This window comes from Phodopus roborovskii, unplaced genomic scaffold (assembly GCF_943737965.1).
Source record: "Phodopus roborovskii unplaced genomic scaffold, PHOROB, whole genome shotgun sequence".
NCBI classification, from domain to species: Eukaryota; Metazoa; Chordata; class Mammalia; order Rodentia; family Cricetidae; genus Phodopus; species Phodopus roborovskii.
The window spans coordinates 18,067,776-18,084,074 of NW_026126514.1; the positions used below are offsets into that span (position 1 = coordinate 18,067,776).

A 16,299-nucleotide genomic window follows, 5' to 3' on the forward strand; every position below is an offset into this window, starting at 1 on the left:
CCAACATGGAGCCTCCGCGGCGCGCAGCTGCGCCTGCACCCGCGAGAGCGAGCGCGGGGGCGTCACGGGCCGCGACCCCGGCGGCCTCCGGGCCTCCCCGGCCCCGCCAGGCCCCGAGCCGTCCGCACCCGAGGGGCCGCCCGTTCCCTGCCGAGCGAGCGCCGCGTCGGGAGATCCGCGTCCTCTCGGAGACGGCTGTGCGCGGTCGTCCACGCCGCCGCCACCGCACCACGTTCCCCACCCGCGGCTGCGTCACCGGGAGACACGTTCGCGGCCGCCGTGGATCGAGCCGGCCCGCCCGAGAGCGCAGGCCGCGGGCCCAGAGTGCCGCCCTGAGGCCCGCTGAGCGCACGACACCCTCGCCGCCGTCGCGCCCCGCCTCCCAGCGGCTTGCGGGGCGCTCGGGGCTTCGGACCCGCCCAGGCCTGGCCGGGATTCGTCCGGTTGCCAGAGGGCCGAGAGGAGGAGGGCCTGCACGGAGGCCGCCAAGGGAGCGCTGTCCTCCTAGTGCCACATGGTCAAGGTAAACTGAGGCCGCCCGGGAAGAAGGTGGGGGAGTGCCGGCTTAACTAAACGCCGGCACACCCGACTGCACCTTCCTGTTTTACAGACTGTTCTTCCCGGTGGTACCAGTTCTGAGGCTGGACCGCACACCTGCACAACCTGTCTTCCACCCGGGTTTCCCGAGCCACTTCTGAAAACCCCCACTTCCTACGAAGTTCCAGTGGTCTCTGAACACAGCCGCAGTATTGCAACTTTAAACGGTCCAGGAGTTCTGGAGATGCTAAGACAAAGCTAAGGGACCTTGGTCTGGTTTTGGCTCCAGCACTTCCAAAGGAGGTGATCAGGGACAAGGCATACTTTGCAACATCTCGGTGTCCTTATCTGTAGTTGGAAGAGGATAAGGTTTTTGCATTTGACACCCGAGAAATGCTTGTAAAGCTTTTTTTTTTTTTTTTTTTTTTTTTTTTTTATAAACAGGGTTGTAAAGAGGATTATCAATTGTAAGAGGTTTTGAGCCGTTTAGCAATACACAGACTATTGAGCAGGAATCAAGAGAAGCGATTTACCTTGTTCTGAAGGTAGAAAGCAAGTTACCATCTTTAGGTAGATTGGTAAAATTATTTCTAGAATCCTGCAGAGATTTTCCAGCAGAAACACCAGATTAAGGACTGGAAAGATAGCTCAGTGGTTAAGAACACCAGCTACTCTACAGAGGACCTGGGTTGATTTGCAGCTCCTGCATGGCTGCTAACAACTATAAGTCTGAGTTTTCTTGGCCTCTCTGTAGGCATGGGGCGTGGGCATGGTGCACAGACATTCATGCAGGCAAAACAAAATTAAATAAAAATTAGGAAAACCAGGTTAATACATGCTACTGTCTGTTTAGTGACTGAAAATTACAACAAAACAAGTTTCAGACAACATGTGGCTCCAGATACAATCCAATTCTGTTTTGAGAAATGCACTTCTTACAGTCAATAAGTGAAGAAATCAAATTAACACCTAACAGAACAGGGAATGTATGCATTTTCTTGTGTTCCCTACACAAAGGGCACTTATTTAGGGAACATAAGAAAAGCCCAGACTTACATGCTCCAGGGACAAAGCCTGTGTGTGTGCTGCCTTGAAAAAAGGACTTGCTGAGGAACAGTTCTGTCTTTCAAAGCTTCTTGGCACTTGTTTTAGTGGGCACATACTTTTGGCTTCGATGACTCAAAATCTCTTCAAATGTTCTATTGGTATCTTAGTACTTGTTTTCTATCATGGATGTATGTTGGCCTTGCAGTCAAACCCACCCTTACTCACTCTGGGACTAGAGCCATTGTCAAGCATTCATGGGTGAGGGCCCTCCACCAGACTGTCCCCAGAATAGTCAGGTAAACTTGGAGGGTGGGCATTGTACGATGGGAAAGCACCCTTCCACCCTTGGGGTCAAAAGGGAGCATTGATCCTTTCTCTAACAGGAAAGGTATTTGCTTTGATTATGTCTGCATAATCCCTTAGAGAGTTCCAGTCAACTCACACAGAATACTTATTTTTACACAAGATAAAAATAAGTGAGAGGAAACTGCATGGAATTTTAAAAGGGGGGAAAACAGGAAACCAGAACAATGCAACAAAAAAAAAAAAAAAAAAAAAAAAAAAAAAGTAGATTTGCCGGTGGGTTTTGTTTGTTTTTGCAATAGATGAACAAATTGATCAAGAGAGGCAGATCTTTCCCTGATGCTAACACCTCAGAAAATTTCCCTCCTGAGCCTTCACAAAGTGGAAACTCCAACTCAGTTTTGAGACAAGGATAAATATCCTGTGAAAACCCTTTAGGTGAAGTATTTTTGAAACACAGTATTTGAAATAAATTAGGTAATAAAAAGCTTGAAGTCACAAGTGAAGATATTTTATGTTGCCAGTAATGGCAGATCCATATGCCTTGACCATCAACCAAGAAATGGGTAGCACTGAAAGCCAAGATCCTGCCTGGTGGTTAAAAATAGTGTCTGCAATAATCATTATTTTACTTGTACCAGAGATGATGCAAACAGGAAAACATTTGCTTTATACTAACTCCAAAAGAATTTTAAAGATTTTTTTTTTCAGAACTAGCTGAGTTAATTTTAGTAAGATCAGTAACATAGGTTGTTTGGTAAAGAAATTTAAATTCAATCTACTTATAAACAAACTCTAAGTAGGTTTAATTTGTATATTAAATAATTATGCATACAATTTCAAGGTTGAAAGTTACATAATAGAAAATTATTGTAGCTAACATTCTTAAAATTTCTCAGTTTTATTATATGGAATAAGAAAAAAAATGACTTAATAGGTCATCTAAAACATATATATATATACATATATATGCCTATATATATGCATACATACACAACACATACATATATAGTTCTATAATACTTGACTTGTAAATGTTTTCCAGCTTTAAAATTTTTTATTTTTGATACAATTTACTTATTTCAGGGGGCCAGTGCTAATGCCATGGGGTGTCTATTTGTGTGTAGTTTGCAGGATAACTTGTGGGAGTTCATTTTGTCTTCCTACCATGTAGATCAAGCTCAGGCCATCAGAGCCAGCTTTTTGCTCTGTTCCATGTAACACACTGTAGTAGTTTACTGTATGCTTATTCTGTTTTCCCCTCTTTTAATCTTCATCAGTAAATTGCTAGTTGTGATTGGTGATCTCTAGAGTCAACTTTAATTTTAGCCAAGACTAAATGACAACAAAAATCAAAGCCTTGGGATTTTTTTATGTTTTATGTAGCTAAGGTTCAAATTTATTTATTTATGTTTTTGGGTTTTCAAGACAGGGTTGTTCTGTGTTACAGCCTTGGCTGTCCTAGAACTAGCTCTGCAGGCCAGGCTGGCCTTGAACTCACAGAGATCCACTTGCCTCTGCCTCCCAAGTGCTGGGACTAAAGGCATACACCAACACCGCCTGGCCAGGTTCAAATGTATTATCCAAGAAAAACTAGCTAATCAAAATCCTAAAATTTGGCTGCTGAATGTGGTGGTGGCTCCCACCTTTAATCCCAGCACTCAGGAGACAGAGGCAGGCAGATCTCTGTTAGTTCCAAGGTCAGCCTGGTCTAATTACTGAGTTCAGGCTAGCCAGGGCTACACAGTCTCTAGAACATATAGATTTTAGCAAAATAATATCTCAAGCCATCCCTTCCTTGCTTCGCCCTCGGGTGTTTGAGACAGGATGTTGTTGTGTAGTCTTGGCTGGCATGGAACTCACAGAGGACCAGCTGTCTCTGTTTCGAGAGTGTTGGGATTAAAGGTGTGCCCAGCTGCAGTATGGTCTCTTAATACATCTTTCAATATAAACCAGTTGTGCAGAGTATTTTTATATGTTTAAACAAAAAGCTCCTTAGATTTGTTAAATATCAACCAATCAGTTGTCAGAAGACATTATAGCAATTATGATCTGACTTTTTAAATAATTGACATTAAATCACTCTTGTTACGACCTCTGTATGTTAAGGAGAAAATTATATTTTCAAAGTATAGGATGATTCTTATAGTTTGTCCTGGCTAGCAAAAGAGCATGGGCCTTATTTAGAATTAAGAACTAGTCATTGTGATGAGAGTTTTTAGAAGATGTGAAAGCAATTCACAGGTAATACAACTGGAATTGATCTGTGGATATGCTAAGAAGCTGTTTCCATTAGCTTTTATCCAGAGGGTGGTTTAGGAGAGTATATTGAGATTGGCAGAAGGGTTTCCTTCTGTATTTGGCTCACAAATTGTTCTGTCTGAAAATTCAGTAGATAAAAAAGAAAACAAATTACAAGTAATTCACTTTGTAACAGGTAAAGTTTAAAAAGTGTATCTAAGGGTTGCCTGTGTATCAGATGGGCTAGACTTATGAGCAGAGGAGGCCACGGTGCCTGGCTAAGGCCCTATCTTACAGCTCCTCCTCCCCATCTTTTGAGACAAGGTCTCTCTCTTTATATGTGCATGTATGTATGTATGTATGTATGTATGTATGTATGTATGTATGTGCACATGCATACATATACATATCCCTGACTGTCTTGAAACTCATTATGTAGAGCAAATTGGCCTCAAACTCACAGAGACCTGCTTCCTTAGTGTTGGATTTAAAGGTGTGCACCATCATGTCTGGCCCAGTTACATCTCCTGTAGGGTTCCAACAAGGTTTCCTTTTGTTTCTGGTGCCCAGAGAGGCCAGAAGAGGGATGGATCCCTGGAATTGGAGTTACAGCCAGTTGTAAGCCACAATTTGTGTGTTAGGAATTGAACCCTGATTCTTTGCAAGGTCAGCAAGTGCTCTTAACCACTGAGCCGTTTTACTAGCTGTTCACTATGCCTTCTTAATATGTGTTTATAATATATGTATATATAATATATGTATATATTAAATAATTAAATATAATTAAAATATCTGTATAAGAAAAATAAGACCTCCAGACACCTCATGAAACAACTCCCATCCCCACACTCACAACAGAAACACAACTGCAAAATTAAATCAAGGCCTTGAGACTGTGTCCCTAACCCTAACTTTCAGAGTTAGCAGCAGATTGTACAAAGTCAATAATTTAAAACTTCATAGCACAAGACGATGGGGGGGGTCCCTCAACTCCCCTTAAATTAGCCACTGTAGAAATTCCTGCCCTTGTGGACAGGAACCTACTCCAAGCTCAGCAATTAGGATGGGGTCTGTGATTGCACTGCCACCCTCCTGAGTCCTATACTCCAGGGGTCCGGAGAAGGTGGCTGCTTGGACTTGGAAGAAGTTAAGTTGACAAATAAACTAAGCAATAAATAACCCCAGCAAGGCAAGGGTACCTCCAGGGGGTGTCATACTATAAGAAATTCTGGCATACCTAAGGTGTTTGCTAGGGACGATAGGTGGACATGGGTGGCCCAGCTGTTGCATTGCTTATGTACAGACATGCCCAGATGAATATCATGAGACTAGAGGATGAAAGGTGGGCACTGGAGGAGTACTCCATGTCACACACAGGTGCCACCAAGATGGAGCAACAGGTCTTTGGTTCAAGTATACACCCAGGGAGGAGGGACACTGACTTCTTGATTACCTAATCCTGTCTTTACTTTCATTCGGAGTTCTTCATTCGCTTCACTTTATGACTTTTTTTCCTCTCCAAACCATGATTGATAAAATTAAGTAAGTTGGAAATAGTCTCAGAAAGAAAGATCCTTGAGATTGCATTCAGGGATGGTGCTACCTGTCTGGTGATGAATTGTGGAAAACCTGCAGAGGAACATGAAACAATGGTATTCTTGGTATTCTATAGTATGGAGTAGCCCTAATGGCTTTCATGAAAGGTCTACAAGAAGCAACCATAAATGCTGAGGTTATTTTCCAAGTTATAAAATGTATCTGAGAATGTGTACACTGTACGGAGGAAACTCAGCAAGAGACTTAGGGATGTGAAATTGTAGGACTGATAGAAGCAGTGTGACCCCTGTGTCTAACGTGGAAAATCAAATTAAACTTTATCATTTGGGAAATTATTCAGTGTCACCATTAAAGATCTGAAAAACATTAGTACAGTGGTTAAAAATCTGAGATGGGGCTAGAGGGACAGTTCTCAGAGTAAGAGCACTGGCTGCTCTTTCCGAAGACTGAGGGTTGTTTTCCAGCACCCACATGATGGCTCACCATCTATAACTCCATTCCAGGGGATACAACACTCTCTTTACGGGCACCATACATGCAGGCAAAATACACATTAAGTAAAATAAAATAAAAAAAATAATCTGAGAGACAGAGGTATTTGTCTTTTAACATATCTGTTTGGTCCATTCACAGTAGTGTCTTGGTCCATTTTATGTTGCTATTACAGAATACCACGGACCGAGAATTGATATCTCTTAGTTCTCAAAGCCACATGGTTCAATATCAAAGTGTTAGCCTCTGACAAAACCTCTGGTTACATTATCACTTACCAGAAGGCAGGAGGACCAGAACTTTAGTGTGAAATATGTAGATGAGGGAAGCTCATCATTAAAGATTTTAAGTGGACCCAGCTTTCATGACATAATCATCACTTAAAGGGCCTATCTTATGACATGGTTACAATAGAGATTAAATTTCCAACATATGGACTTTGGTGGACACTTCCAAACCATCCCAAATAGACAAATTAGCTTTGGAGATGTTTGTGAATTATTTAAAAAGAAAATAAAATCACCAGTTTCAGAGGAGATACCTTGATGGAGGACAAATTCTAATTGTTCTTAATAATAAAAACTAGAGTCAGATATTGGGTCAATGCTGAGATCAGAAAAATAAAGTGGCCAGCCACTAGAGAGTTCTCATACCTACCAATACTGACCAAAGGGGCTATCCTGTCCTCAGACTGCACTGCTCCTCAGGCCACACTGTTCCTCAGAGTGCATCTCTCTCAATCTCTAGCCCAGGGTGGCCTAGAACTCACAGAGATCCCTCTGCCTCTGCCTTCCAAGTCCTGGGATTGAAGGTCTGTACCACCACTTATGGGCCTCTATGGCTAACTAGTGTGGCTAGCTTTGCACTCTGATCTTCAGGCAAGCTTTGTGTGTTAGATCATAAACAAAGTATCACCATACCTCTAAAGGTAAAGTACTTGCTGAGCAAATATCACAACCTTAGTTCATGTCTCCTGCACCCATCTGAAAGCCATGCATGGTGGTATCTCCTGTAACTCCAGGCAGAGGGGCTTGCTGGCCAGCCAGTTCAGTTGAAATAGTGAGCTTGAGGTTCAGTGAGAGACACTGCCTCAAGAAAATAAAAGGCCAAGAAGTAATTGAGGAAGAAATTGTCAATCCCTGGCCTCCACATGCATGTACACTCATAAGTGAGAAAACAGGGAGGCTTGCCTGTACCTGTGCACACATGTGCACTACATACAAACATGAACAGTCAGCTACATGTTGGTACCAATTAACTTGTAATACTGCACTTAGAACCCTTTTCTATAGCCAGTAAACATAAACTTTGTGGGCTGAGCCTGGCTGCTGACTTGAAACCCAGAATGTACTAGCCTTTTTAGTTCTTCTTATATAAGGATAATCTGAAGCACTTTGCTTTCCTGAGGTTGTGCCTACCTCTTCTGCTCAGTGACACAGTGTAATTCTAGACTGACCTTTGTTTCCTCCCTATCTAGAAGAACATCATGGCAGTTTATTATTTTGATTCTATTATATAAATAGAAACAGGAAGTATCTACCATCCTACATACTTTAGAAAGACCATTAAGGCAGATGTGATCCCATACTTATAGTCATGGCTAATTAGAAACTTAAGGCAGAAGATTCTTGAGTCTAGGAGTTTGGGACCAACTGAGCAAAATTATTTTAACTCATTCCTTAAAATAAAAACATGTCAGAGGATGACACATCAATCCTCGTGGTCCTAGCAAATCGGTGAAATCTGTCCATCTCAGAGGATGATTTGATGTGCTCAGTTGTCCTTTGTGGATTTTGAAAACAATATACTACGCTTATTGCTCTCTGACCTTTCCCTCTTAATACACAACTGCCAGTTTTCATGGGACCTCGAACAACGTAACACCTGGCTGATGACCCATGCTATGGCATACAATACTTTGATACATGGGCTATAGGTCTCAGCAGACCTAATGGTAAACACAAATTCATATGGAGTTTTTTGCAAACCTAAAATGAGAATTGTAGCACTAAAGATATGATTTAGGATTTTGGAATATGTGCATGCCGAATCTGTGACTTCTGCACCACTAAAGGCTGACTCTTGACTTACACTACCAGGCATTTGGTAGATACTTAGCACCAGACTATGGGACACTAAATGACTGTGACATAAAGTGTTCTTTAGAAACTATGTTATCTAGTTTACTAAATTATAAATGCAGGAATCAGAACTCCATTGTTGAATGGAATAGTATATAGTGGAAAAGCTTGGTAGATCTGGAAGCACAGGTACATTTCTGACAAACCTCCATGGCATCTACCCTCCTCGCCCCCACCCCTACCCCTTTTCTTCTACTGACAGATTGGGGTTCGGGGTCATTTAGTGGAGGAAGAGTGTGTGCAGGCTGGTTTATTAACAGTCAGCATTCTGTGTTAGCATCAATGTGAAGTAGCTTGATGCTGATTTATGGCTCGATTCCACAAAGAGGAATGACAGTGAAGAGAAATTCTCCCAGTGGGTACAACGTTGAATAGTACATTTTATTGACCTTTTTGTTAGGATGGAGAATTGGCCTGAGGTATGAATCAATATTGATTTATGCAGAGTAGGTAGTAGGTTGGTCAGTGACTTGGAAAGAAGAAGATTAAAATTAAGGAAGTCAGTAGATAAAGTATTGTGGATTATTAATATTTCACAGAATATGAAAATTATTCCCCACCCGAGGGTCTCCACCCTGATAAGTGATTCTTCCAGATGAGCTGTTCTGTAGATGTCAGCCAGCTGGTCTCTTTGCCCCAGTCACTGTGGTGCTTGCTTAGTTGTCCCATATGGCAATAGGAACTTACACTAAATAATGGACTTAATAGTATGGATTTTTGCTTGCCAAGTATAATTCAGGTTTTGGCATTATGGAGTGTTTAACCTGCTTATAGCAGAGGCCATTACAGAGACTGAAGTCTGATACTTTTACCTAGATCAGCCAGCCATCTGATGGCAATTTAATTGTACCGGATCTTTTCTATGTTGGTGGGAAAGGCAATTTACCTCCATAGAAATACATATATATTGCAGTGTTTGTCTTTTCTGTACATAAAGCTCCTTCTAGTATCATAACCCATGAATACCTTGTTTCATCTCCATGTATCATTGTCACAAACAGCACAAACAGAAGTGGAGTTTGCTAAGAATGTAGTGTGTCAGTATAGTCCTGCCTGTAGAGTTAGGTGCTTTGGCCTCATACCTATGAGTCAGAAATGACTAATTTGATATAATGGAGGGGGATGTGCTGACTGAGATGTGGCCCCCATGAAGATATGGCATACAAATTAACCCAGTATTCATATTTTGCCATATATATTCCATGATCAGAACTCATGGACCTGTGAACCAAGGGATAGAAGTATCATTGCTCTCGTTCCTAATAATTCTTGGACAATTTTTGTCTTTATAACTTATTTTCTATAATTTTGTCTCTACACACTGGCCTTGGTGGGTTTGGAGGCCAAACTGGATAAGGAACAGATATTTTTCCTTATATAATAAGTTATAATTCTATTAACTTGGGGGCAGAGTGGGGGACTGAAGCTACTACCATGTCTGTTCCTTGGTCTTTGGGCCACAGAATCAACAGACGAGAGAAGGGATGTTGTAGATTGGTGTTACTGGTCCTAATTACTACAGGGAAGTTGGTTATTGTTTCACAAAGAGAGAAACTGCATCTGGATCCCTCTTAATGCTCACATTAGTTAGAATAAGTATGTTGATGCTCAAGCTAGAACAGGTAGCCTGCATCATACATTGAAAATCTCAAGTAAAGTATGGAAGAAAGTACAAATCTTGGTCTTCTTTTGAAGGCATCATGTTTGATGTTCATGTTGTTCCATTAGAGGGAAATAATTTTCTGATTAAACCACTAGAATTTGTTTTACAGCAGCCCAATTTACTTCCTAACTAGTATAATCTATGCTATGTTGAGCTGCTGAGTTAGCCAAGGTCAACCTGTCTTCAAACAAATTTTCATATGAAAGTACTATCCTATTTTATTTAAACCTTTTTTGAGATACATGCAAAATCATGTTAGTCAATACAAATACTTCTTCAAAACTGCTTGTTAAGGACTCTATGACATAGTATATCATAGACTCTATAATACAGAGGGAGACCATAAGTGTGGGCATCAATGATGGAAAACTCCTGACTTAGGGAGGAGTTTATTTATTATAAGGCAAAATGAATGTGAAAAGGAGCCAATTGAAGAAAAATAATTGAGGACAGGGTAGAAAACAGTTTATAGAATAAGATGTTAGAGGTACAAGAGCTTTACCTCAAAGTTATTAATGTTGTGTATGTATCAGTATCCTTATGACCAAATAGTATTCCATTGTATGGATATACCACATTTGTTTACCCATTAGTTATTTGGCATTTGACTTGTGCAGCGAGTCTTTCTTGTTGGAACTACTTTGGACTACCAGCCCCCAAATAATGACACAGAGACTTATTATTAATTATGAAAGCTTGGCCTTTAGCTTAGGCTTGTTCCCAACTAGCTCTCCTAAATTAACCTGTTTCTATTAATCTACATTTTACCATGTGGCTTTTTTACCTCTTCTCCATTCTGTACACCTGACTCTCTCTTGTGTTTTGCTGTGTCTCCTGCTATACCAGATCCCAACCCTGAGTTCCTCTCTCTGCCCAGAAGTCCTGCTTATTCTCACCTGCCTATCTATTGGCCATTCAGGTCTGTATTCAACCAGTCAGGTGCCTTAGGCAGGTGAGGCAAAACATAGACACATCTTCACGTGTGCAAGCAAATATCCCACAACAGTCTTAGTTAGGGTTTTATTGCTGTGGAGAGACACCATGACCATGACAGCTGCTATAAAGGAAAACATTTAATTGGTTTAGTCCATTATCATCATGGTGGAAAGCATGGCAGCGTGCAGGCAGACCTGACACTAGAGAGGCAGCTGAGAGTTCCGTATGTGGCTTGGCACGCAAAAGGGAGAGAGTGACGGTGGGCCTGGCTTGAACATTTGAAATCCCAAAGTCCACCCTAGTGACACACTTCCTCCGACAAGGCCTCACTACTCCAAGAACACGCCTCCTTCTAGTGCCACTTTCTGAGCCAGTGGAGGTCATTTTCTTTCAAATACCACAGGTTGCTTCTACTTTTTAACATTATTAACACTAACATTACTATCCAAGCTTCTGTGTGGATTTCCTTTGTAACTGCTTTGGGATACACACAGTAGTCCTGTTTGGTTTGAGGAAGTATCAGACTTCTTTCTCATGTTGCTGCAGCATTTTCTGTTTCCACCTGTAGTGTGTGAAGGGCTAGTCCACATTCTTGTAAGTGCTTTCTGTTGCCTCTTTTGGTTATAGTCACTCAAGATGAGAAGTAGTACCATGTGGTTTTGCATTTCTGTAATGAGTGAAGATGTCATCATGTCAGGCCCTCCTGGCCATTTGCATGTGCTCACTTAAGACATATAGAACCTCTTAAGAGGTTTTAGCTACCATTTGGGTTCGAGGATTGAACCCAGGCTGTCAGGCTTGGCAGCAAGCGTCTTTACCTACTGAACCATGTTGCTGGCCTACATTCTTATTTTAAATGGAGTTTTATAGTTGGACTTTAGTTCCTTCCACATTTTGTACCTGATCTTAACCAAGGTGTAAAAATAATTTCATCCAACGGGCATTGGTGGTGGATGCCTTTAATCCCAGCACTCGGGAGGCAGAGGCAGGTGTGAGTTCCAGTCCAGCCTGGTCTACAGAGCTAGTTCCAGGACAGGCTTCAAAGCAATACAGAGAAACCATGTCTCGAAAAACCAATAATAATGTTAATAATAATAATAATTCCATCCACATTCTGGTTAGTTTACTAACCAGCCATGACAGTGTCACGGCTGTCAGAGAATTATGTACACAAGCTGTGCTTGGAGAATATCAGTATCCTCAGCCCCTCCTGCCATTTCCATTCACCTAGTCCCATTAGCAGCATGTCTCATTGCCTTCTGGTTTATTTTTACCATGTTCATAGCATAGATAGATATAAACATTATTCAGCCTTTTCAATTTTATGGGAGTGTATATTATTAGTTCTTTGATCTAGCCTCCATTTAAATGGATGGAAATTAATTTTGACAGTTCATAATGATCTTCTGAATTTTTAAGGACACATACTAGTACATTGTGCAGATATATCACATTTTATTCAACCACTCTTCAATGTATGGGCATTTCATTTGTTTCTAGTTACAGTTATAACTGGCACATAAATATAGCAAGTAACACTTTATGCTTATTTTCAAGTATTTAAAGTATTTCCTGGGGGTTTATTAAGTTTATGGTTAAAAATAAATAAAAAGCCAGAAACCAGGGACAGGAGTCAGAGGCAGGAAGATCTCTGAGTTGAAGGCCAGGGTGGTCTATATAACAAGTTCCAGGACAGCCAGGGCTGTAGAAGGAAACCCGGTCTCAAAATAAAATAGAGTGCACTGCTCTGCACTGTAGTACATTACAATACAATAAAGCCAGGTATAACAGTAGCATACTTATAATGGATTGCTCAGGGGTTGTAATCAAGAAAACTAGGGATTGAAGGCCATCCTGGGCAGTGTAGCAATATCCTGTCATAAGTACACTATTCCAGAAATGCATTCCAGAAGGGACAGACTTGAGAATCAGTGGCACTCTAGCAACAGGAGCACAGCCTGAAAGGAGCCCAGAGCTGCCAGGAGAAATGTCCCCTTCCAGTCCTGAGGCAGGGTAAGAGCAGGGAACCCAGAAATCAGGAAGTGCCAAAAACAAATTAGGCAAATGTCACAAACACAGAAGCAGACTCAAAGAGGCTCTTTTTGGCTAAATCTGGGGAATTGTGAACATTAAAAGAGCAGGAGGACTGAAGAGATGGCTCAGTGGAAAAGAACACTTGCTGTACACATATGATGACCTAAGTTCAAATCTCTATCTTGCAAAAAGCCAAAATGGTATTGGTGCCTACAACCCCTGTGCCAGGTAGGGGAGAGACAGCAGCATCTTTAGGCCTTGCTAACAGCCAGCCTAGCCTAATTGGTGAGCCCCAGGTTTAATGCCAGACCATGTCTCAATAGAGTAAGCAGAGAGTGATAAAACAGAACACTAGACATCCCCTCTGACCTCTACAGGCACAAACATCTGCACACATCTACGTGTTCATTTAAAAAGTAAGTAGGGATAACAATGAACAGTCTTTAAAGAGTTCATGGCTCTATGGTTCTTTTTGTTGTTGTTGTTGTTGCTATGATATAACACAATGACTGTGCTGGCTAGTTTTATGTCACTTTGACACAAGATAAGAGTTATGTCAAAAGAAGCAACCTTAATTAAGAAAATGCCTCCATAAGATCTGGATGTAGGGCATTTTCTAAATTAATGATTGATGGGGGAGGACCCATCTCATTGTATGTGGGATCATCCTTGGTCCTAGATTATATAAGAAAGCAAGCTGAGAAAGCCATGGGGGGGGGGCAAGCCAGTAAGCAGCACCCCTCCATGGTTCTGCATCAGCTCATGCCTCCAGGTTCTTCCCTATTTGAGTTCCTTAATGAAGAACAGTGAGTGGAAGAGTCAGCCAAATAAATATTTTACTGCTCAACTTGCTCTTTGGTCATAGTATTTTCATCACAGCAATAGAAACCCTAACTAAGACAATGACCAAGGTAACTTATGGAAGGAAGGGTTTCCATTTGGGCTGGGAAACATGGCAGCTAAGAGTTCACATTTCCAACTGCAAGCATCAAGCAACCTCTTCAAACCTGCCCTCAGTGACATACTTCTTCCAGCAAGGCCACATCTGGTAAGCTTACCAAAACAGTGCCACCAATTGAATGCCCAAGATTATTGGGAGATAGCTCATTCAAACCACCCCAGTGTGTGTGTGTGTGTGTGTGTGTGTGTGTGTGTGTGTGTGCGCGCGCGCGCATGTGCACATGTGTGCGTGTGTGTGCATGTGTGTTTGAGAGAGCTGCTAAATGTAAAATGTAAAAGAAATTATAGAATTATTTTTAAAGTTCCACTTAAAATAATTATATAAAATAAGTCAGACACAAATGCCAGGATTGCTGAAATTATTAGGTGAGAAGTCGTTGGGCAACAGTTGAAGACATAGTGAAGACATCCTATATGCACAGTCATTTACCGAAGCTTTTTTGTAATGCCCAATCTCAGAGTATTTACCCATAAATTACTTCACTAAAGGGGAAAATGGGTTTGACAAAAGTGAGGAGCTGCTTGCAATATTCCTTAAGTGAAGCCCATGGATCTGGTCATTAAGAGGCTGGCAGTGAGTGGGTCAGTGGAGTGTGGGCAAGACAAACTGAGGTGGTGAGTGAGGTGAAAGGATCTCATGGCTAAAGAGTGTGAAGGGATGGGTCTGGAGGGTGCTGACCACACTGAAGTTTGGGCAGAGGCAGAAACATAATATGATATTATGTATGTATGTATGTATGTATGTATGTATGTATGTATGTGTTACATTTTGCTTTTCCTTCAAATTTGTCTGTATCCTTTATGGCTGCCAAAGTGTATTGTACCATCCTGATGATGGAGCCTAATTTTACTTCACATGTTTTCTGTCAGACTGTATATAACTTTAGACTATCTTTGCAACTTTGGGGAGATGTTCCATTAGACATTGAGCCAGTTACAGATTACAATGTATCTCTAGCTTACTTCGATCTAAATTAGCCTAATTTTAAGACTCAGATTTGCTTTGTATACAATGCAAGGTATACTCTTTTTAAAATATGACCATATCTTTAAAATGGAAACCTAAAAGGTGCCTGGAGGGTAATGGAGAGTACTTTAATTTGTTAAAATGTTGCTAGAGTGTATTGGAGAAGCCACAATAATGCTGGCTTATGTATTTCTGTCACTAAGATAATGCTTTTAAATTCTGTGAGTGTGCACAGGGTGTGGGCGGAGGGAGTACTGTTTATTTGTTTGTGTTTTCTGTTGAAAATGTTGCAATATATAGTCTGTCACTGTCTTCACAGTCTGGGGGGTGGGCCAGGGTACAGAGGGTGTGACGCTGGTATTTGTGTGAACTCCAGCTGGTGATGCTGAGCTTGGTTCATCCGCTTTCTCCTCCCTTTTCCTCCCCAGTCCTTCCCACCAGCGCCACAGCAACATCCTCAGAGTCTGAGCGAACTGCGCCCAGAGCGGGCACAGAGCCTCTCACTGCCAGCAACCTGCGGCCCTGGAGAAGACCACAAGAGCAGTGACAGCGCCTAGCCACCACCATCCCACAGACCGCCATGGCCAAGAGCCGCAGGGACAGAAACAGTTGGGGTGAGTCGCAATCGGTAACTCGTGCATGCTTCACGGGGTCTGGGTGCTTGCCTCTGTAGCTGGAGACTGCTCTTTGATCAGAGGAATCGCGCTGTCACCAGAGCTGAGCCTGGTGCAGGCCGGGCCTGAGGCTCCTTCCCCATCCCCGCGCCGCCTCCTCCTAGCATTTGGACAGCACCCACCCGGCTTCTCTAGGGACTCTGGGCTCCGCCTTAGAGATGCTTTAGAACGCTGGCACAGAAGGTGGTCTAGGGCTGTGGTTGTGGGCGAAGATGGGCAAAGGGTCGATCTGGAACAGGCAGAGCCCAACCCGCTTTCTGGGGCAAGGGCTTATTCGCATGCTGGCGGGCTCTGGGCGGGCGGGCGGTGGAACAATGAGGCAGAGCGCTCAAGCTAGGACGCTGCTCTGCGGGCTCAGCAGCCTGGGAAATGTTACCCTCCTGAGAGCCCCTAGCACTGCACTCTTATTTCAATTTGGGGTTAGTGGAAGAATAGGGAAGAAGGCGAGCAGAGTTGGGGTTTTTAGCCTGCTACCCAACCTGGACATTATTCAAACTAGCCTTAAGCCTGGCTTTGTTCTTCGATTTTTACCTTGTGGGGAATTCTGGGTTCATGATTCAGCACCGGGCCTAAGGAAGGGCTGGGCCCAGTGGGTTCACGCGCGAGTGGGTGGGCGGTGCTCGCGCAGGCAGAGCAGAGAGGAACGCAGTGATGCGGGAGAAACCGCGCCCCGCCCGCTCTGCTGTTCCAGACTAGATCTGTAGGAGTGTAGGCAGCCTGAGCAGCCTTGTCAGGTTGAACCCCAAT

The 16,299-nt window shown here is 42.6% G+C and overlaps 2 protein-coding genes across 2 annotated transcripts in view; both read left to right on the forward strand.

Annotated features, from left to right (window-relative positions):
- The first annotated feature begins 5 nt into the window (after window positions 1-5).
- Window positions 6-15,450, forward strand: LOC127230653 (translation initiation factor IF-2-like). The gene is made up of 2 exons (XM_051195939.1): window positions 6-523; window positions 15,307-15,450. Exons 1-2 carry the CDS (start codon window positions 6-8, stop codon window positions 15,344-15,346), a joined length of 558 nt encoding a protein of 185 aa, XP_051051896.1. The 3' UTR covers window positions 15,347-15,450.
- The window catches only part of Atl1 (atlastin GTPase 1), a 59,419-nt gene continuing 58,354 nt past the window's right edge, over window positions 15,235-16,299 (forward strand). Inside the window, exon 1 of the mRNA XM_051195938.1 lies at window positions 15,235-15,492. Coding sequence (XP_051051895.1) covers window positions 15,459-15,492 — 34 coding nt within the window. The 5' untranslated portion in view covers window positions 15,235-15,458. The remainder of the gene's footprint in view (window positions 15,493-16,299) is intronic.

Coding starts and splice junctions, on each gene's coding strand:
- LOC127230653 (XM_051195939.1), top strand. CDS start 6: ATGGAGCCTCCGCGGCGCGCAGCTGCGCCTGCACCCGCGAGAGCGAGC. Junction 524..15,306: donor CCTAGTGCCACATGGTCAAG/GTAAACTGAGGC, acceptor TTTCCTCCCCAG/TCCTTCCCACCAGCGCCACA.